The sequence below is a fragment of the Sorex fumeus genome, unplaced genomic scaffold, assembly GCF_029834395.1.
Source record: "Sorex fumeus unplaced genomic scaffold, SorFum_2.1 ptg000019l, whole genome shotgun sequence".
Lineage (NCBI taxonomy): Eukaryota > Metazoa > Chordata > Mammalia > Eulipotyphla > Soricidae > Sorex > Sorex fumeus.
The window spans coordinates 37,045,263-37,066,701 of NW_026606076.1; the positions used below are offsets into that span (position 1 = coordinate 37,045,263).

General features: G+C 48.1%; 1 protein-coding gene and 1 long non-coding RNA gene across 2 annotated transcripts in view; both read left to right on the forward strand.

Annotated features, from left to right (window-relative positions):
- The first annotated feature begins 904 nt into the window (after nucleotides 1-904).
- LOC130022137 (uncharacterized) lies at nucleotides 905-12,762 on the forward strand. The gene is made up of 4 exons (XR_008792262.1): nucleotides 905-1,001; nucleotides 8,252-8,335; nucleotides 9,596-9,722; nucleotides 12,450-12,762. It is a non-coding gene; the product is annotated as an uncharacterized LOC130022137 (long non-coding RNA).
- A 54-nt stretch (nucleotides 12,763-12,816) lies between these two features.
- LOC130022212 (zinc finger protein 93-like) overlaps nucleotides 12,817-21,439 on the forward strand; it is a 42,761-nt gene continuing 34,138 nt past the window's right edge. The window contains exon 1 of the mRNA XM_056112966.1: nucleotides 12,817-14,112. Coding sequence (XP_055968941.1) covers nucleotides 12,936-14,112 — 1,177 coding nt within the window. The 5' untranslated portion in view covers nucleotides 12,817-12,935. The remainder of the gene's footprint in view (nucleotides 14,113-21,439) is intronic.

Genomic DNA, 21,439 nt, shown 5'->3' on the forward strand with positions numbered 1-21,439 from the left:
CGGGGTGGGTGGGTGGGGTGCGCGACACGCACGACTCAAGTCTAACTAACTAGGGTGGGTGGGCGCTGGCCTTGCACGCCGCAGCCCGGGTTCCATCCCCCGGGGTCCCTCTTGGTCCACGGATCGATCACACCAGTGGGGGAGCCCTGAGCATCGCCCCGCGGCCCCCAACCCCACCCCCCCATAAAAGATCGGGCTGGGCAGAGGGAGGCACGTGGTCCTGCAAGAGAAGGAGTTTGCACAGAGAACCTCTTTTTTTATTATTATTATTTTTTAATTTTTATTAGCGAGACACCATGGGGTACAGTTGTAGACTTACAGATTTTGTGCTTGGGTTTCAATTTTGCAATGATCAAACGCCCATCCCTCTACCAGTGCCCATTTTCCATCACCACGGATCCCAGTATCCCTCCCACCCACCATCCCACCCTGCCTCTGTGACAGGGCATTCCCCTCTGTTCTCTTTCTCCTTTTGGGTGTTGTGGTTTGCAAAAGAGGCATTGAGTGGCAATCATGTTTAATCTATAGTCTACTTTCAGCATGCTTCTCCCATCCTGGGAGGATCCTCCCAACACCCTTTACTTGGTACTCCCAGAGAAGCTCGTTTTTATTTTTATTTATTTTTTTTATTTTTTTGCTTTTTGGGTCACACCTGGCAATGCACAAGGGTTATTCCTGGCTCTGCACTCAGGAATTACTCCTAGCAGCACTCAGGGGACCCAATGGGATGCTGGGAATCGAACCCGGGTCGGGCCATGTGCAAGGCAAACGCCCTACCAGCTGTGCTATCTCTCCAGCCCCGCCTATGGACTTTTAAAAATTGAACCCGACTTAGCTGCTTGAATGAAAAGTACCCTATCACCTATACTATTTCTGCTAACCCTCTATCATTTTGTTTTACCCCAGAAGAAAAATTTCTGCTTCACCTACCAAGTTTTTGAGCACCATCCCATCCTCACTGTCCATCTCTCCCCAGGCCAGGGGCGCTCTGTGCTATTCTGGTGAGTATTTGCAGAAAGGGGGTTTCTAGGGACCAGCTGCCATAGGTTTTACATGTCTCACTCTAGGGGTCTGTGTAGTGGTACAGCCAAGAGGGCCTTTTTGTCTTGCTCTTGGCTGTCCTGCGTTTGATACCCGCCAGCCCATAGGCTCCCCAGAGCTATCATCTCTGTTCCTCAAATCATAAAAACAAATAAAGGGGTGGAGGTTCAGCAGGAAGGGCCTTTGTTTTCCATTTGGCAGAACTGGGTTCAGTCCCCGCAACTCATAGGGTTATCTGAGGATTGCCAGAGGTGCCACAGAAATCAGGAAATTTTTTTTTTGGTGGGGGGGGACGACCATATGGGATGCTGGGAATCGAACCCGGGTTGGCTGCATGCAAGGCAAACACCCTGCCCGATGTGCTATCACTCCAGCCCCAAATTCAGAAAACTTTTATCATATTTTATCGGTTGCTCTGTGTAGGATAACATTGGTTGTCCTTTGTCCCTTGCTATAGAGAGCTTAGGTTTTTCGGGTGATACCCATCACATCTCCTGAAGCACCTTCATTTCTCTGTGTTTATTGAAATGTAGCTCTAAACATTTTAGGATTATATTGGTATGTCCTGTTTCCCTTGCCACTGGAGGCTCAGGGTTATCACAGTGCTCCTGAGGCACTTCCATTCCATTGTGTTTATCTGTAAACTCTTCTCTGTGGTCTCCTCCCCAACCAGTTAATCAGCTTTTCCCCCTAATCAGACTCTGTTAACTTGTAAGGTCAGATTCCTCAGAAATCTTTGAATTTATATGCATGAGTGAAATATTGCCTTTCTCCTCTCCTTATGTCTTTTGAATAGTTTACTCTAAAATGATGTCCTTTTTGAATAGACACAGGGAAGACATTAATATGCTTTTGTAACTTGGGATTTAGTTGGCTTGGAGTATTATTTACTCCCGTGCATCTGCTTTCTCAATTTTTTTTTTTGTGGAAACTATTAAGATCTTTATTTGAAAAAAGATACATTTACTTGACATCAGGGTATAGGAAAGAGTTTGGAACATTATACTTGCACAAAAAATACAGGTAAGGTTACCCATGTGGATCCTACTTCTTTTTTTTTTTTTTAATTTTTATTAGTGAAACACCATGAGGTACAGTTGTAGATGCACAATTTTTTGTGCTTGGGTTTTGATTATACAATGATCAAATACCCATCCCTCCACCAGTGCCCATTTTCCACCACCATGGATAATATCCCTCCCACCCCCATCCTCCCCATCCCCCCTTGCCTCTGTGGCAGGGCATTCCCTTTTGTTCTCTCTCTCCTTTTGGGTGTTGTGGTCTGCAAAAGAGGCATTGAGTGGCATGCTTTCTCAATTTAAGCCTCAGTTGCCCTTAGTTCCTAGCACCCCAAAAGCAGGGTCCCAACAAAGGACTGAATGGACCCAGGGCAAGCTGTGAGATACCCTGGCATCGAAATGGGCCAGGCCAAAGCGCCACGATTCATAACTATAAGAGCTTGATCATGGACCAATGCTGTCATGATCCAAAAGTAATGACAAGGGGCTGGAGTGATAGCACAGCGGGTAGGGCATTTGCCTTGCACATGGCCCCACCCTGGTTCGATCCCCAGCACGGCCATATGGTCCCCTGAGCACGGCCAGGAGTAGTTCCTGAGTGCATGAACCAGGAGTAACCCCTGAGCATTGCTGGGTGTGACCCAAAAATAAAAAAACAAAGAAAAAAAAAAGTAATGACGAGACTAGGACCCTGCTAGGGATAGGGAAGACTAATCTGGCCTGAGCACTGTAGTCTGAGATCAAGATGACCCCAGAAAAGCGATTCTATAAGCTTAACGTTTCTCTTACTGTATCCATGCAAAATGATTGTGTATATGTTATGAATGTTTATATGTTTGTTGGACTAAGGAGAGGAGAGACACACCCATATCGCCTTTAGGCCAAGTCATCTTGCTGGACAAGAATCTGTCCTGGAAGTAGCTGCCCCTAAAGGAAGGACCTTACATCCGCGGATTGTATGATGTTACCCCAACCCCTCATGCTGGGGGATTTAACTAGGCTGGAGGGAGAAAGGGATTCCAGAGCCAGAAGGAGAGGGGGTTCCAGAGCCAGGAGGTGAAGGAGAATGAAGGGGGATTGAGAGGGAGAATGAAGTAGCATGGGGGGCGTGAAGCAAGAGGAGACAGAAGCGAATGAGAAGTGTGACAGCAGCGGTCTGTCTCTCCCACCACCCGTGTTTGGGGGAGGTGATGGTGATGGGCAGGCGAAGGAAGGAACAAGGGCCAAATTGGTTGGTGTCAGTTGAGGTTTATTCCACTCCTCTTTCTTCCTCCCCCATGCTCCTTCCTCCTCAGTCCCTCTTCATTCTCCTTCTGGCACTGGGATCTGGATCCCCCAGCCCACTCTTACAGTCTAGTTAAATCCTAAAACCATGAGGGGTTGGGGCTTACACATAGGTGTGGTCACAGTCAATAGGATTAAAGTTCTCCCTTCAGGGGATGCTTCTAGAACCTATGCTTTCAGCAGGACAACCCACTCTAGAGCAGAAGCCCATGGATGTGTTTCTCCTCTCCTTGTCCAACAACATCTAAGCATTCATAATAATCATTTTGTATGGACACAGTAAGAGATGCATTAAGCTTATAGAATTGCTCTCGATCTCAGGCTACAGTGCTCAGGTCAGATTAGTCTTTCCTATCCCTAACAGGGTCCTAGTCTCGTCCTTACTGTTGGATCATGACAGTATTTGTCCATGATCAAGCTCTTTACTTACAGTTATGAATCGTGGCACTTTGGCCTGGCCCAGTTCGATGCCAGGGTAGCTCACAGCTTGCCCTGGGTCCATTCAGTCCCTCATTGGGACCCTGCTTTTGGGGTGCTAGGAACTAAGGGCAACTGAGGCTTAAATCGAGAAAGCAGATGCCCGGGAGTGAATAATACTCAAAACCAATTAAATTGTAAGTTACAAAAGCATAATAATGTCTTCCTGTATGTATACAAAAGAACATTGTTTTTTTTATTTTTATTTTTATTTTTTTGTCCCTATGACAAAAAATAGTGTCCCTATGACACTAGGGACAAGAAGGGGACATTCAATGTTCAGCGGGTGACCCAAAGCTGAACGTGGACATATGTGCCTGTAGGACTCTAAACTCACAGTTTGGTAAAAGCCCCCACATCCAATGCCCTTGCTCCAAAAATGAAGACAAAGAGAAAGTTATCTGTCAAGAGCACAGGTGAGAAATTCAGTCATATATTCTCCAGGGTCAGCTCTTTGGGTTTTTGGGGGGAGGGGGCGGGGCACACCAGAGGTGCTCAGAGATTCCAGGCTAAGTTTTCAGTGATTATATATATTTCTCTTTTGGGTATGTGATTTTTTTTTTAAGTTTTTTTTTTAATTTTTATTTTTTTTGGCTTTTTGGGTCACACCTGGCGATGCACAGGGGTTACTCCTGGCTCTGCACTCAGGAGTTACTCCTGGCGGTGCTCAGGGGACCAGATGGGATGCTGGGTCCCGGGTCCCCTACATGCAAGGCAACACCCGCTGTGCTATCACTCCAGCCCCAAGGACATTGTTTTAAAGTAAACTATTCAAAAGATACAAGGAGAGGATCCCTAGAAGGATCTGACCTTACAAATTAACAGAGTCTGATAAGGGGAAAAAGCTGATTAACTGGTTGGGGAAGAGAGCATAGAGAAGTGGTTACAGATAAGCAAAGGAAGGGAGTGACTCTGGAGCACTGTGATGGGAGTAACCTGATAAACCTAAGCTCCTTGTGGCAAGGGAGGAAGGACAAACCAGTGTCATCCTACAGAAAAGGAGATTGGAATAAACAGCAATTGACACCAGCCAGCCTGGTCCTGGGTTCCTTCCTTCCCCTGCCTATCACCATCAACCTCCCTGGGGTGGGGGAAGCAGCTTGAGAGAGAGATAGAGTGCCACCATGCCCCTTTGTGTTTACACAGCTGTGAGCGTGTGTGGCCCAAACCACAGTCTGTCCCTCCTCCTCCCCCCCCACCCCCCTAAAAAAGTCTCACTCCAGAATTCCAGAATTTGTCTTGACACCTGAGCATTCTTTGAAATTCTTTTTGGGCAGTTTGAGTTATCATGACTTTTTTGTTGTTGTTCTTGTTGTTTGAGTCTGGCGCCTTAGACCACTAGGCCATAGTATAGTGGGTAGGGCGTTTTTGCCTTGCAACCAGCTGACTCAGCCGACCCGAGTTTGATTCCTCTGCCCCTCTCAGAGAGCCGGGCAAGCTACCAAGAGTATCGCGCCCACACGGCAAAGCCTGGCAAGCTCCTCGTGATGTATTCGATATGCCAAACACAGTAACAACAAGTCTCACAATGGAGACGTTACTGGGCTCACTCGAGCAAATGGATGAACAGGAGGACATTGCTACAATGCTACAGATGTTGTTGTTTCTTGTTGGTTTTGCCCTTTTTGCTACCAACTTGAGGTGGTCAGGGACTGCACCTCTGTCCTTGTGTCTCTGCATGCAAGGGTGCCTTGCTGTATCCCAACCAGTAAAGCAGTTGCTCAGCCCTCTGAGCTCAACTCCCTGGGTCTATCTCACTACTCGGGGAGCACATGGGGTGGGATTTGGGGCCACACCTAACAGTGCTCGAGGGCCGGTCCCAACTATATGCTCAGGCTACCAGTGGACAATGGGTACCAGGGAAGGCCCTCGGGCTTCTAGGTGGCTGGCGTCCAGTTGAGTCTGGTCTGCTCTCGTTCCTACCTTCATTGGAAGTTTATAGATATAAATATTTTGGAATATACCCAATAATAGTCTGTCAGGAGAAAAAGAAGGAGTTGGAAACTCTAAACAAAATTCTGTGCTATCACCATGAAGCTTTTAGACCAAGTGCTTTTTTTTTTCTTCCCCTTTTTGGATCACACTCAGCAATGCTCAGCGGTCACTCCTGACATTGCTTGGGGGACCATATGGGATGCCAGGGATCAAATCCAGGTCAGTCGCTTGCAAGGCAAATGCCCAACCTGTTGTATTATCACTCTGGCCCCTCCTCTTCTTTTTCTTATGCAAAGTCACATACCAAAAAATGAGTAAAATCATATAGTCTGCGAGAAGTTGGCCTATAAGCTCAGAGCTCTGCTGGGTGTGGCCACAAAACAAAATTGAACCTTGAGAATCTATCACTGGATTTCACACCTCTGCTGTTGGCAGATAACTTCCTCTTTGTTTTGGGTTTTTTTTGGGGGGGGGTCACACCCGGCGATGCACAGGGGTTCCTCCTGGCTCTGTACTCAGGAGTTACTCTTGGCGGTGCTCAGGGACCATATGGGATGCTGGGAATCGAACCCGTGTCGGCCGCTTGCAAGGCAAACGCCCTACCGGCTGTACTATCTCTCCAGCCCAACTTCCTCTTTGTTTTAACTGGGTGTGTGGTTGGGAGCGGAGATGGGGGTCTGCCAAACCAGCAGTGCTCAGGGATCATTCCTTGGGGATTCAGAGTATATAGTTGAGTCTGTTGCATTTATGGGAAGTGCCCTCCCCACTGGTCTCTCTTTCTGGCCCCTACTGGCAATAAAAACCTTTGGATTTGCAGCCTGTGCTTCCAGCTCAGGGTCATATTGGGAGCTTCTAGGTGTCAGCAGCCCTGCAATGGCCTCTGCCAGCTGAGCCTCGTCCCTGCTCCCCTTCATGCCCGTCTGTGTCCTTCTCACAAGGTTCACAGGATTTATATAGAATTAGAATTCCTCAGGTCAGAGATAGTGCGGGAGTGCAGGCCCTGGCCTTGCAAGCAGCCTGCCACAGTACAATCTCTGGCACAACACAGTACCGCTAGGAATAGGCCCAAAGTTCTGCCACTTATGGCTCCAGACCTGTGCCCTGTAAAACTGACTAGGAGGAGTTGAAGCATAAAATGTTTTTTTTTTTTTATGTTGAATTTTAGGCCATACCTTGTAGTTGCTGCTTCTGGTACCTAGTGGGGTGCCAGGGACAGAACCCAGGTCAGCCGTTGCAAGGCAAATACCCTAGCAGACTATAGGTCCGGCTTTAAAAAATAGTGACTTGTTTTTGTTTAGATGCCCTGCCTAGTGATGCTCAGGTGTTACTCCAAGCTCTGTGCTCACTGATCCCTCTATGCACTGCTTGAGGACCCTGTAGGGTGATTGCAGTTGAACCTGGGTCGAGCATGTGCCAAGCAAGCGCCCCCTGCTCTGTGCTGTGTCTGTGGATATCATTTAAAAACTTTTACACTGGCTAATGTCCAGAAAGTTATGAAATTAGATGTTCTTGGTTCTCCTAAGTACACGATTTTTTTAAACCTATTTATTTATTTATTTATTTTGCTTTGCGGGTCACACCTGGTGATGCTCAGGGGTTACTCCTCAGCTATGTGCTCAGGAATTACCCCTGGCAGTGCTCAGGGGACCATATGGAATGCTGGGAATTGAACGCGGGTCAGCTGCATGCAAGGCAAACACCCTACCCACTGTGCTATCGCTCCAGCCCCAGTACACGGTTTTTTTTTTTTTTCAGCTTATTTTACATTGTTAGTACACAGTAAAGGTAAAGGTAAAGGTAAAGGCCCTCCCGTTGATCGTCGATTTGCTCGAGCGGGCCCAGTAACGTCCCCATTGGAGACTTTGTTGTTACTGTGTCTGGCATATCGAATACTCTCGGTAGCTTGCTGGGCTCTCCGAGAGGGGCGGAGGAATCGAACTCGGGTTGGCTATGTTGGCCGCGTGTAAGGCGAACGCCCTACCGCAACACTTTAATTGGTTTTTTTGTTTATGAGGCTCGGTCAGCAGTGCTCCTAGCTTACTTCTGCCTTTGAGGTCAGGAATCACTCCTGGTGGACTTGGGGACCCTATGGGATGCAGAAATCAAAGCAGAGTCAGCTGCGTGCAAAGCAAGTGACATATCTTATGTGTTTTCACCAAGGCCCCAGAAACTAATTTTTATCTGTTCTGCTATATTTTTGTTGAAGATGTTACAAGATTTTCTGTTAGAGTGGACCCAGGGGGACTGAGACACAGGACAGCAGGTCCACTACTTGCCTTGCCTTTCCCGGGAGCGATGTGCAGCCTGGATTTGAATCCATTTCTGCACCCCCTAGAGAGGAAGGAGCATCTGACAGTGTCTCCTCTGGGTGGTCCTGTGAGCTGGTGCCCAAGGGTGCAGCCAGTCAGACCATCTCTGGATCCAGTGCAGGGACTTCTGGTCAGGGTCATGCAGGTTGTGCTCCTCTCCGGTGCTCACGGCTCTGACTTCTCCAGGTCTTTGTCAAAGGCTCGGCGGGGATCCTTGAGAATAACAGGCTGGAGAAGATGGAGTTGCATCGTCTGACACGCTGTCCCCAGGTAGGAGGAGAATGACATGATGAGGTGCTAGGTGACAGGAGAGCACAGGCATCCAGGGTGCACTGTCTGGGGATTGTTTCGGGAAGGGGATGTGGGATGTGGCTCTGATTGGGTGCACAGTTCTGCTGTTTGAGGCCACTTTTGTCCATTTTAATTTGTGTGTGTGTGTGTGTGTGTGTGTGTGTGTGTGTGTGTGTGTGTGTGTTTGGCTTTCTGGCAATACCCAGTGGCTCTCAAGGAGGGCTCTCAGTTTAATGGTCAATTGTCAGCCTCCACAGGTCTCCGTGACCTTACAGACAACAGGAGTCCAAGACTGACTTCTTGGGTTTTTTACCTTTTTTTGTTGGGGGCTTTGGTTAGGGGGCAGGGCCACACCTTGTGATTTTTAGAATTAAGTTACCCACTCTGGCATTGCACCTGCAGTGCTTTGGGGACCATATGGGACATGGTTCTTGCCCGACCAACCCGCTGTTTCTGTTCCTGCTGTGCTGTTACTCCAGCCTTCTACCTTGTTTCCTTTCGATTTTTCTTTTGCCACAGTGGAGGTGCTCATGGCTTCCAAGAGAGAGCTCAGGATTCAACCTGATGGGCATCAGGGGCCCCAGGGAGTACTTGGCCCAATGTGTGCTGACTCTAATGACTCCAGATCCCATCACTTGTGATTCCCATAACCGTCACATAACTTCAGGTTCAAATGCTGTTGTGCGCATGTGCCGTTCCTAGGGAGACAGATCAGAAGATGTCTGGGGCCAACTGAGTTATTGTGGGTCAAGTAACTTTTACCTCCTCCTAGAGGGTTTGACCTAGCCCTGAACCGTGAGTTCAGAATTCTACCAGCACATATGCCCACCACAGCTTTGAATTGCTGACTGGACATTGAGTGTCCCCTTCTCGTTCCTAGAACAGGGATGTGGGATGTATCATGGGGGAGGGGTGTCTAGTGTTTTGGTCCACCCTGGTGTAGCTCTTTTTCGATGCTACTGGAAATATGCTCAGGTCTTACTGTCGCTGGGTTGGCCATGGGATGTCTGTGTAAGGCTGGCGCCTCCAGGAACCTTCTAGTGTAGCACCCTCACATTGCTGCAGACCTGGTTGGCTTTGACTGGGTTTCTTGGGACCATCAACCAGGAATGTGCATGGAGGCTGGTTCCTCCTGATGGGAGAGGGGAGATGTCCTGAGCCCCTATGGTACCGTCCTCATGGTCCAGAAAACAGGGGGGCCAGGCCCTGACTCCTGACCCCATGTGTGTATCCGCTCAGGGCGCTCTGACCTTCTCCGATGTGTCCGTGAACTTCACCCCAGAAGAGTGGACATACCTGGACTCCTCTCAACGGAAGCTCTACAGGGACGTGATGCTGGAGACCTACCAGCACCTGCGGGCCGTCGGTGAGAGCAGCATGCGAGCCGACTGTGCCAGGACAATTCTGCATTGGCACCTGGGGGTAGGCCTGAGCTGTGTATTCCCCAATGGCCTTGATTCTGAGGGGCCAGATTATTGACCGCGGTGCAGTTAACTGTCTCACATGTTCGTTTCTCTTGTTTTTGTTATTTGGCCGCAGTTGGCAGTTGGCAGGCTTCCTCGTGGGATGCAGGGGATTTATCTGGGTCAGTCATGAGCATGGCAAAGCGCTCCACATGCTGTACTATCACTCAGGTTCCTGTAAATAATTCCTTCCATTGCTAAATCAATTTACTTCGGTTCATTGGAACAAGAACATGTCTTGAAAGGTGGAGTTCTGGCCACTGCAGGGACTGCAGCCTAATGCTGGGAGTTGAGGGTCCGTAGTCTCACTGGGTACTAAAATTAGTCATTTTAAAATCTAAAGATATACCTATTACTATTTTTTATTATTTCATGCTTTTTCATTCACACACAGCGATGCAGATAGGCTACTTCTGGCTCATCACTCACGACTCCTGGTAGTGCTCAGGGTACCATGTGGGAAACCAGGGATCAAAACAATACCGCCAAATGCAATGGAAATGCTCTCCCCACTATACCAGCGTTCTAGCCCCCAATTCCTACTGTCTTTAATTTTGAAAAATATTGATTTTCACTGGATTGAAAGTAAGCACAAGGTTAATTATTTAAAAGAGTGTTTTCCTTGCCACCAGTGTTAGTGCTTTGGAAATAGACTTGCTTTCCACAAGGATGGACACCTGCTCCGTTTCCAGCACCCCAACTGGACCCATGGGACTCACCATCAGTGATCCCTGGCTCCACTTGGTGCGGCCCACCTCACAAGAAGTACAGACTGCTGTTGAGTTTCCTCACAACTCAACTCAGCACACAGTACAATACTTAAGAAATGAGAAATGGTGGGCTGTTGCGAAGGCAGGCCTGCACGCAAGCTGGGCATGGGTAGGACATGGAGTTGCCCTCCAGGAAGTGGGAGGACAGGCGCAGATTCACCGGCGTCATTCAATCTCTTGTTTACAACACAGTCCTAGTTGTAGTTAGGGCCGTAGTCTCGGTCATCAGAGTTCCATCATCCTAGTTTTTTCGCGTACCTCAAAGTCTCCCAAGTCTCAGTTTTCCTCCTCGTCTTGTTTCCTCTTCATTGCTGTGCGCTTTTTATCTTCTTCCTTTGTGCTCTGCTTCTATGTGTGCCGTTGTGCTCTTTTCTGCCTGTCTCTCTAGTCTCTGACTCTCATGTCTCAGTAGTCTCTCTGTTCGCTGTTTCCGGTCTCAGTCTCTCCTCTTCAGTGTTGGTGGTCTGTCCTTTTCTGACTTTCGTCTTCTACTTCTAACTTTGGCATTGTGATCTTCTCTTAAGTCCTCTGTCTTCTGTCCTGATTTCTTCTAACCCAGGTGACCAGGGCGACCTCAGCGACCCCTTAACCTCGTAATCTTCTGACTTCGCCCAACCTTCTAACCATGGCAACCTAACCATCTGACCTGACCTCCGCAGCTCCTTCGAGCATAGTTCATATAGAAATTATGTAGGGTGGGGATACAAAGGTAGGGTTGAACATTAACAAATCAACAAAGAGAGGTAAGGCCGATCCTCCAGAAATCTCATCTAAGGAGATCACTCAGGATTACTAGGAGATCCACTCAAGGGCAGGATTCCATCCAGAGTGTGTTGTTTTCTTCTTTCCTCAGCTAGTAATCCAATTAAATAGTTGTAGTAAATTTACTTGTAATATTTCTAGCAGTGTCATTTTGTATGAGCACAGTAAGAGACATCAAGCTTAAAGTTTGGTTCTTTCTGGAGTCGTCTCACTATATATTCTAGACCACAGTCTTCAGGCCAGGTTAGACTTCCTGACCCCAGCAGGATCCTTATTCAGTAACCTCTTTTGGGTCATGACAGTTTGCCCATGACCATGCTCTAAACTTATAGTAAGTATTATGGCAGTTGGCCTGGCCAGTTTCAGTGCCAGGTTAGCTCACAGCTTGCTCTGGGTCCATTATTCTCTTGTCAGGCAAGTGAGGCCTAAGTAAATAAGGGTGCCCAGGAGTAAATATTTGGAATCAGTTGACTCCCTCCCATGTTACATGCATGGCATCAATTGTCTGTGTCTATACCAAAAGGACATTGCTAAATAAACCATACAAATGCCATAAAGGAAAGAGAACAGCAATATAGGATTCTTAGTTGTGCCTCAGTAGCTCTTGTGGGAATGACTCAATAGACCCTAAGCTCCCTTCAGGAACAGCAAAGACAATTCAGTGTTATCCAAAAAAATACAAAAGAAAAAAGAGAAAAAAACTCATTAATCCCAGAAAGGATTTGCTTGTGGTGAGATGTTTTCAGTGAACCCCATGGTCCATCTTGGCTTGGTAAGGTTGCAACCTTGCCTTAACGCACGCGTTTGGTTTATTTTATTTAACTTGAAACTACTTCAGTGTTCTGCAGCCTTATGTCCATTTTATTTATCTGCTCATTCAGTTGAAAAAAAATTAAACAAATTAATGACTGCGCATCCTCAATTCTGTACATCCTCCATGTAGCAATATTGTGTCATTCCATGGAAAAGCCATCCTTGTGTCAGGAATTGCGTTCCTTGTAGAAATGTTAGAAACGAACCTGCAGGCCGCAGTTTCTTTTGACAGGGAGACTCTTAAGGAATGGAACAGTAATTGGAATCCTCCTCTGCATTCTACAGGGAAGCAGCCAGCTCCGTTGGAATGTGTCTGATCCTGAGCTCTGTGACAATGTCTCAAGTGAGCAATCCTGCCCTCAGCCCCATGGGGATGCGAAGACAGGCGGGATGTCTTCCGTTGGTGATCAAGATGGAGAGAATGACCTCATTCTGAAGAAGCCCTCCCCTGGGAAAAGCTCCTCACAGTCTGTTGTACTCGGTTTTTGGACACAAACCCCCCCAAGGGGTCAGCCCCGGGACTGTGGGAGAGGAGCACCGTTTATGGTGAATCCCTCACACCGACAGGCCCACAAGCAAAGTCACCATGAACTGACCCCATCCAAGACTACAGAATGTGCAGAAGTCTTCCCTTGTTCTTGGCAGCGGGATGTTCCCTTAGAAACCTACAGTGGACAAAATCCCCAAGATTGTCAAGAGGAAGAAGAAACTTTGAATCAGGTGGCATCCGAGGGTGATAGTTCGAAGATCCAAACCGGAGAGAAACCATTTATGTGGATACACTGTGGGGAGGCTTTCACTTCCCCCTCTAAAGGTATTATACATAGGACAGTTCATACTGCAGAGAAACTTCATGCATATGAAGAATGTGGACAAGCCTTTCCTCTGTCCTCACAATTTAGTATCCACAGGGAAATTCATACAGGAATGAAAACTTGCTCGTGTCAGGACTGTGGGAAGGCCTTCACTTGCGACTCAAACCTTTCTCGTCACAGGAAGAGTCATTCTGGAGAGAAAGCGTTTTCATGTCAGGACTATGGGAAAGCCTTTGCTTATTGCTCAAACCTTTTTAAACACAAGGGAAATCACACTGGAGAGAAACGGTACATATGTAAGGAGTGTGGGAAGGCCTTTGATTATCCCTCAAGACTTTCATATCACATGAAAATTCATACTGGAGAGAAGGATTGTATATGTCAGGTATGTGGGAAGGCATTTAGCACAACTGCAATGCTCACTATACATGCAAGAATTCATTCGGGAGAGAAGCCTTTTGTGTGTCAGGAGTGTGGGAAGGCCTTTCGCAGAACTTCAATGCTTACTATTCACAGGAGAATTCACACTGGAGAGAGACCTTATAAATGTAAGGTGTGTGGAAAGGCCTTCAGTCATTTGTCATCCCTTAATAGTCATATGAATACTCATACTGGAGAGAAGCCTTATGCATGTCAGGAGTGTGGGAAGACCTTTAGCACATCCTCAGTGATTACTGTACATAGGAGAATTCACACTGGAGAGAAACCTTACAAATGTAAAGCATGTGGAAAGGCCTTCACTTATTTGTCATCCTTTAAAAGTCATATGAATACTCACACCGGAGAGAAGCATTATGTGTGTCAGGAGTGTGGGAAGGCCTTTAGCGCATCCTCGGCGCTCACTGTGCATAGGAGAACTCATTCGGGAGAGAAGCCTTTTGTGTGTCAGGAGTGTGGGAGGACCTTTCACACATCCTCAATGCTTACTATACATAGGAGAATCCACACTGGAGAGAAACCTTATAAATGTAAGGCATGCGGAAAGGCCTTCACTCATTTCTCAGTCCTTAAAAACCATATGAATATTCATACAGGAGAGAAGCCTTATGTCTGTAAGGAATGTGGGAAGGCCTTCACCTGGAACTCAGGCCTTAGTAGGCATATGAAAATACACAGTGGCGAGAACTTTTTAAGTGTGTGAAGAGTGGGAAGTCCTTCATATTCCTCTCAAGCCTTCGGAAACATAGTAAAATTCATACTGGATGACTCCATCCCCTAATAACAATCCCTAAGGTCAGAACAAATACCCTTCCAAAAAAATGAGTTTTTTTGAACAAGATTGATCGGGGGTTGCAGAAGTGCAGTTGAGAAAGAAATCCCCCTGGTAGCATGTGACAAAGTTTCCAGTGACCTCAGTACTATAAGGAAAAGGTAGTTGCCGGTGATTACACATGACTTGACATGGTAATGATTACCATTACTTACGCCAGCGTCCCAGTTTTTGAACTTGACGTGTGTATTAACTTGTAAATAATGGGTCTTGGTGATGGAATGCAGGTGAAAATTGATTAAAACTAAATAAACGGGTACAGAAGCCACCCCTCAATCGGAAATGTCAGTATCTCATTTTTACTTACTTTTTCACTTTTATGCGCCTCCATTCTTAGGGTTGGTACATACATGGGATTCATTTATTGAAGTATTTTTTTAAATAATTCATGCCATACTTGGCAGCTCTTAGGAGTTTGTCCCGATGTTGTTCTGGATGCCAGGGATGGGAGTCAGGGAAACCATATTCAACATAAGCATTAAGCCATAGTACTAACCTCTGGCCCCATACTCTGGGTTGGAAACGTGTTTCTAAAACTGCATCCCGGGGTTTCCTTGTAGGTGAGAGTTCTCTGCTTGCGTGTTTTCAAGCGGTAGGGTGTTCACTGTGTTCACTCTCTGATGTTCTTACCAGGCTTTATAGTCCTGTCCAGTGTCTCTCCAGCTCTGGGCTGGTGCTTGGCCAGTTCCTCTCTGCATCTCTAGGGCTGACTTCAGAGTCACCGCTTTCACTCAGTCTTGATTGATTACTTCTGGAGAAACTCACAACCTACTTGCCTGTTTTACCTTGAATCAACCTGCTTATGTTTTTCCTCATGGACGTGTGTGTGTGTGAGAGCATTGTCTCAATGTTTGACCAGTACAGGATCTGGGGACTTCTCCATACCTGGCTACCCTGAACTGTGTGACCAGCCACTCCAGCAGTTGCCTCTCGTCTCCTTTATTCATGCCCATCCTCCTTGCTGCACGTTAACCTCGGCCGGCATAATGGTTTGTCTGCAGTGGAAACTGGCACTTTAAGGCTCCTTGGTGAATAGGATGACATCACAGATGGGAGTCTTCCAGGTTCACTTTTCCTCCCTGATGATGTCAAATGGATCAGGCCGCCTATGGACACGTGTGTAAAGGACAAAGTGATACCCCGCTGTGGAAGGGGGCCACTGAAGTCCTATTTGTGGCAGGATGTGAGCACCTATCGCTTCCAGTCTCCATACTGTGACTATTGTGGGATGCTCTGGTTGTTTCTCTCTTCTCTGCCCTCAACGTCCAGGCAGTTCCTGGAGTCCGACTTTTTCTGAAGGCTTTAGGAAGATGTGGAGCTTTGGTGGATACAGTGGGAGGATATCACGAGGCACAGGGGTTGCGGCCTCCAACTCCTGTGTGCGGAGCTGAAGGGGCGGTGGAGGAGGGGGTCGTGCTGCAGGCCTTGGGGGTGTGGGATTTGCCAACGGAGAGAGTCTTCAATGTCACCCACCCTCCCAACACGGGGCTGCCTTGGGCCTTGTCCTGCAGTTTTTGGTGTAGACATGCTTACGTGGAACTGCCAGATCACTTTTGGGGCAGCTTTTCAGCCAGGCTCTACCCTCAGAAATTATTTCCATCAGTGCTCGTGGTTTCATATGGGATGCCGAGGATTGATCATTGTCAGTAAGGGAAACACCGTATTTTTTTTTTTTTTTTTTGCTTTTTGGGTCACACCCGGCTATGCTCAGGGGTTACTCCTGGCTCTGCACTCAGGAATTACCCCTGGCGGTGCTCAGGGGACCATATGGGATGCTGGGATTTGAACCCAGGTTGGCCGCGTGCAAGGCAAATGCCCTACCCGCTGTGCTATTGCTCCAGCTCCAGCACCGTATATTCTTAACTAACCGGCCCCACTTTGGTATCTTTTTCCTGATAAAGAATTTCGGTACCCTCAAATCAAGTTGAAAAGCATCCCTCCATTCTTCATCAACTCCCTGACAAGGCAAGCCCCAGATGTAGGGGTGAATATTGCGTGTAAAGGGGTTGTTATTATTTTTTTTATTTAAAAATTTTTTATTAGTGAATCACCGTGAGGTACCATTACAGACTTACAAGCTTTCATGCTTGCGTTTCAGTCATACAATGGTCGAGTAACCATCCCTCCACCAGTGCCCATTTTCTGCCACCAATGGTCCCAGTATCCCTCCCACCACCCCCACCCTGCCTCTGTGGGTTTTTTTTTTTTTAAAGCAAGATAGTTGGGGGTATTTTTGGCGGGAGGGGGGGGCGGTGAGATATTTGTTAACGGATCAATCCTGATGTGAGTGGTAGTATTGCATGGAGGGCACTTACCTTGCACAAGGCCTGTCCAAGTTCAATTCTAGAATTCTAACGGTCCCTCAAGCCACACTAGGATTAATCCCTCAGTGCCAAGCTTGGAATAAGCCCTGAGCACTGCCTGTTGTTGCCCCCAAATTGGAACACACACTCAGAGACCTGATACTTGTGTGAGTAAAACAAGGCTAAAAGTTTGTCCATGCTGAGTCCTTGTGGTTGCCCCCACTCTGGTGGCTGTGATCAGCCTTGAAGCTCAGGAGGTGCTTAAACAAAGGAGCTCCTGGCCTAGGAGTCAGTTCCTGGCTGGGCCCATAAGGACCTTTCTGTGGGGCCCAGGGAGGAGTACAGGTCTCAAGGCTACAGTTTTCTTCCCCATAGACAGAGCCCAGTGCTCCTGTCCTGACAGACAGCCTGAATTGCAGCCTGCTATGCATCTCCAGGAGAGGAAAGAGCGTCTGTCTGGTATTGTCTCCCCAATGGGGCTGTGACCTGCTGCCCAAGGGTGCCTGCCATCAGAACATCCCAGTCCAATGCAGGGACTTCCCAGGCGAGGCCTAGAGGTTTGTCCTTTCTCGGCTCACAGCTCTGACTTCTCCAGGTCTTTGGAGTCTAATGCTGACACTCGGGAATAAAGGGCAGGACCAGATGGTGCTGAGGCTTTTTCCTGGAGTCTGTTTGCAAAAAAATACTTTGTGAATTTTATTTCTTTAATAAAAATATAAAGACTTTTGGGGCTGGAGTGAGAGCACAGCGGGTAGGGCGTTTGCCTTGCACGCAGCCAACATGACCAACACAGGTTCGATTCCCAGCACCCCATATGGTCCCCTGAGCACCGCCAGGAGCAATTCCTGAGTGCATGAGCCAGGAGTAACCCCTGAGCATCGCCGGGTGTACCCAAAAAGGAAAAAAAATATATATATATAAAGACTTTCTGTTCCATATGCCATCTGTTTAGTCCCTCACTCTTTATCCTGGACCTGGTGACCCCAGATTTCCTGGTCACTTGATTGAAGGCAAGAAACAGAAAAAAAAAAAATTCATTCCTTGCCATCAAGTACCTGGTCAGGAATACTTGGAGCCTGGCCCATTAAAGCTGTGACTGGCAATGCAGCTGACAACACACAACTCAGGTCTTTTCCACCCCTCCCTCCACCCACGGTGGCTTCGATTTCTGGGCAGAAGTTCCAGTCAGCAAATATTTTTGCAGAAGGTGAGGAGCCGGGAAGGAGCAGGTATTGGGGTTCCCAGGAGAAACGGGGTCCTGGAAGGCTGATTTCCTCGCCAGCTGCAGAGTTGATCGCTCTGAGCGCCCTGAACCTCGCTATCTTCCCCCTTGTGAATGGCAGAGTCGCTTCATGAAGGTGGCCAGGGGGTGGCAGCCCCTCACCTGGGACGCACCGAGCGCTACCACTGAAAGGTTTATCTTATTTATTAATTGATTTTTAGGAAACAAGGGAGATTTTCCTGAAGAAAACTTATTTAGAAAGATGCATGAGGAGGGACGCTAGTCTCTTGAGGAGGGAGGGCGCTGGCCTTGCACGCAGCAGACCTGGGTTCGGTCCCCATGACCACACAGGGTTCCCTGAGCACAGCCAGACAGCCAGGAGTGATCGTCCCAAAATCTAAAAAAAAAAAAAAAAACCGGAGTGGACAGAAAAGCGTGGGTCTGGGGAAGAACACTAGCTTAGCTTAAGAGTAAAGGTTGCAAGAATAGCCGAGATAAGTACCAGGAGGATTACTCCATGGCTTTGAGGACAGCTGCACACGCTAGGGGAAAAGGCAATTCAGATAGAGAAGGGAGCACCAAATAAGGGTGTTGGGAGGTTCCTCTCAGGATGGGAAATGCGTGATGAGAGTAGACTAAAGACCGAACAAGATTGCCACTCAATGTCTCTTTTGCAAACCACAGCACTCAAAAGGAGAGAACAGAGGGGAATGCCCTGCCACAGTGGTAGGGGGGATTGGGGGGGATGGGGGGTGGGAGGGATACTGGGACTGGTGGTGGTGGAGAATGGGCACTGGTGGAGGGATGGGTATTCGATCATTGTATAACTGAAACCCAGGCACAAAAATTTGTAAGTCTACAACTGTACCTCATGGTGTTTCACTAATAAAAATTAAAAAAAAAAAAAGAGTAAAGGTTGCTTGGAGAGTTTTAGAAACAACGAAAACTTTTTTTTTTAAACCAGAACAAACTAGAGAAAGTGTTTTCTTTTTAAATAATTCTTATATGTGTTTTAGGGCTGCACCTGGTGGTGCTCAGGGCTGACTCCTGGCTCTGCGCTCAGGGATCCATGTTCAGGGCTCAGGGGCCCTAGGGGGTGTTGGGATGCCTGGCCAGCGCCCTCCAGGCCAACCTGTCAGTCTCACAACCAAAGAGAAAGTGTCAGAGCTAGAGGGAACCTCGGTTTCCTGGGAAATTCAATGGGGTGTGTGCAGGAGTGCCTCAAGATTAACTCCTTTGCAAGATGGTCACAGGGATGGGGGCAGGGGATCATGTGGGGACTGTCCCCACCCCAACCTGTTGCTGGCCGCCTTTCATTCCTTAGACTGATTCCCAGTCAGGACTCAAGGGTCATTTTCCCTTGTTTATTTTTCTTTTTAAAACAATTTTTATTCAGGGCTAACTCCTGGCCCTGCACTCAGAGATCTCTCCTGGCAGTGCTCAGGGGATCTTATGGGATGTTGGCTTCAATCCGGGTCAGCAGCATACAAGGCAAGTGTCCTCTCAATGTACTTGCCTCCTGCCCTGTGAGGGGTAGCAGGGGAAATTCTTCACTTGCTTGGGGCTCAGTAATATTAGGCAGAGCTTTTTGATTTTCACACTCTCCCCACTCATCAGTAGGTTTGGTTCTGGGGGTCCCTGAGGGAGCTGTAAGAGAATGCAGAGCCTGGTGGCGGAAGAGGTGGTGCATCAGGGCTGTGTTGGGCCACAGGGGGTCCTGCAACCAAGAGTGCAATCTTAGCAGGGTGTAACCTGCACACTTGCGGTGCATGCCCCAGCCCTCCCATATGGAGAGCCTCACCTGCTCAGTCACACAGTCTCACATTCACTCTCTGCTGTGTGTGCAGTTCCGGGCATGCACTGGTCCCAGGGAGGTGGAGTAAAGGATCTCTGGGACCAGCAAAGGTCTTCCAGATGGAGACACTTCCCTGCTTGTGAGAGGGATTTAGGGCGGCCCTGAACCCTTACTTCAGAGTCCTGTGGCACAGCTTCAAGTCACTCAGTGGACATTGAGTGTCCGGTTCTCGTCCCTAGTGATTACAGGCTGTGGCTTGCAGGCCGTGTGCGTTTATTATTTCTGGTCTCACCCAGCATCACTTTGTGGGTCCTGCTGAGTCTGTGATCAGGTGTTCCTCTCTGCAGTGCTCACTGGAAAAGTGGTGCTGGAACTGACCCTGGGGTGTTTGTGTGCAAGACTCGCACACCCAGGAACCTTCTAGTATAGCATCCTCACATTTTACCTGATCCAACTGCCTTAGAGTGATCTCTGGACCCATGCACCGGAGTTGCTCATTTAAAGTGGTTTCTCCCTGGGCTGGAGCGATAGCACAGTGGGTAGGGCGTTCGCCTTACAAGCGGCCAACATGGCCGACCCGAGTTCGATTCCTCCGCCCCTCTCGGAGAGCCCGGCAAGCTACCGAGAGTATTCGATATGCCAGACACAGTAACAACAAAGTCTCCAATGGAGACGTTACTGGGCCCGCTCGAGCAAATCGACGATCAACGGGAGGGCCTTTACTTTTACTTTACTCTCCCTGGGCGGGATGGGGGGGTGGGAGGGATACTGGGACCCGTGGTGGTGGGAAATGGGCACTGGTGGAGGGATGGGTATTTGATCATTGTATAATTGAAACCCAAGCACAAAAATGTCTGCAACTGTACCTCATGATGTCTCACTATAAAATTTTTTTTTTTCGCTTTTTGGGTCACACCTGGCGGTGCACAGGGGTTACTCCTGGCTCTGCACTCAGGAGTTACTCCTGGCAGTGCTCAGGGGACCATATGGGATGCTGGGAATCAAACCCGGGTCAGCCGCGTATAAGGCAAACGCCCTACCTGCTCTGCTATCTCTCCAGTCCCTCACTATTAAAAAATTTCAAATAAATAAATAAATAAAATCACTGACAATGAAAAAAAAATACAGTGGTTTCTCCATTTCTACACAAAATCACATACCCAAGGGAGTAAAATCATAGAGTCTGGGGAAGCCTGGCCTATAAGCTCTGAGTCTGCTGGAATTCCTACTGGTGGTGCTCGGGGACTGTATGGGATGCCAGAGATTGATCTGGGTTGGCTTGCATGTGCATGCAGGCAAGTTCCCTACCTGCTTTACTCTCTCTGGTCCCAAGTTTTGTGTTTTTTTTTTTCTAGGTCAAGAAATTCTTCTTCTTCAGGTCTAAGTTGCAAAGCACCTCTCCCTGACCAGACGACCCCCAGCTGTTGTGGTGAGTACTGGGGCTAAAGGGTGGGTTTTTTTTGGGGGGGGGGGTCTTTTTGGGTCATACCCAGCGATGCTCAGGGGTTACTCCTGGCTCTACACTCAGGAATCACCCCTGGCGGTGCTCAGGGGACCATATGGGATGCTGGGAATCGAACCCGGGTTGGCTGCGTGCAAGGCAAACGCCCTCCCCGCTGTGCTATTGCTCCAGCCCCAAGGGTGTTTTTTTTTTTTTTTTCCATGAGAAATAGTTGATTTCCGGAGTGGCTGGTGCTGTTGGGGAAGCTTCACTCAGGGTCACTCCTGATGTGGTGGAAATAATTCATTTAGAAAGGGCCAGAGCAATACTACAGCAAGTAGGGTGTTTACCTTGCAAGCAGCCAACCCAGGTTCAATCTACATCTGGAATTCTATCTCGTCCCTGAGCCCCACTAGGACTGAGCCCTGA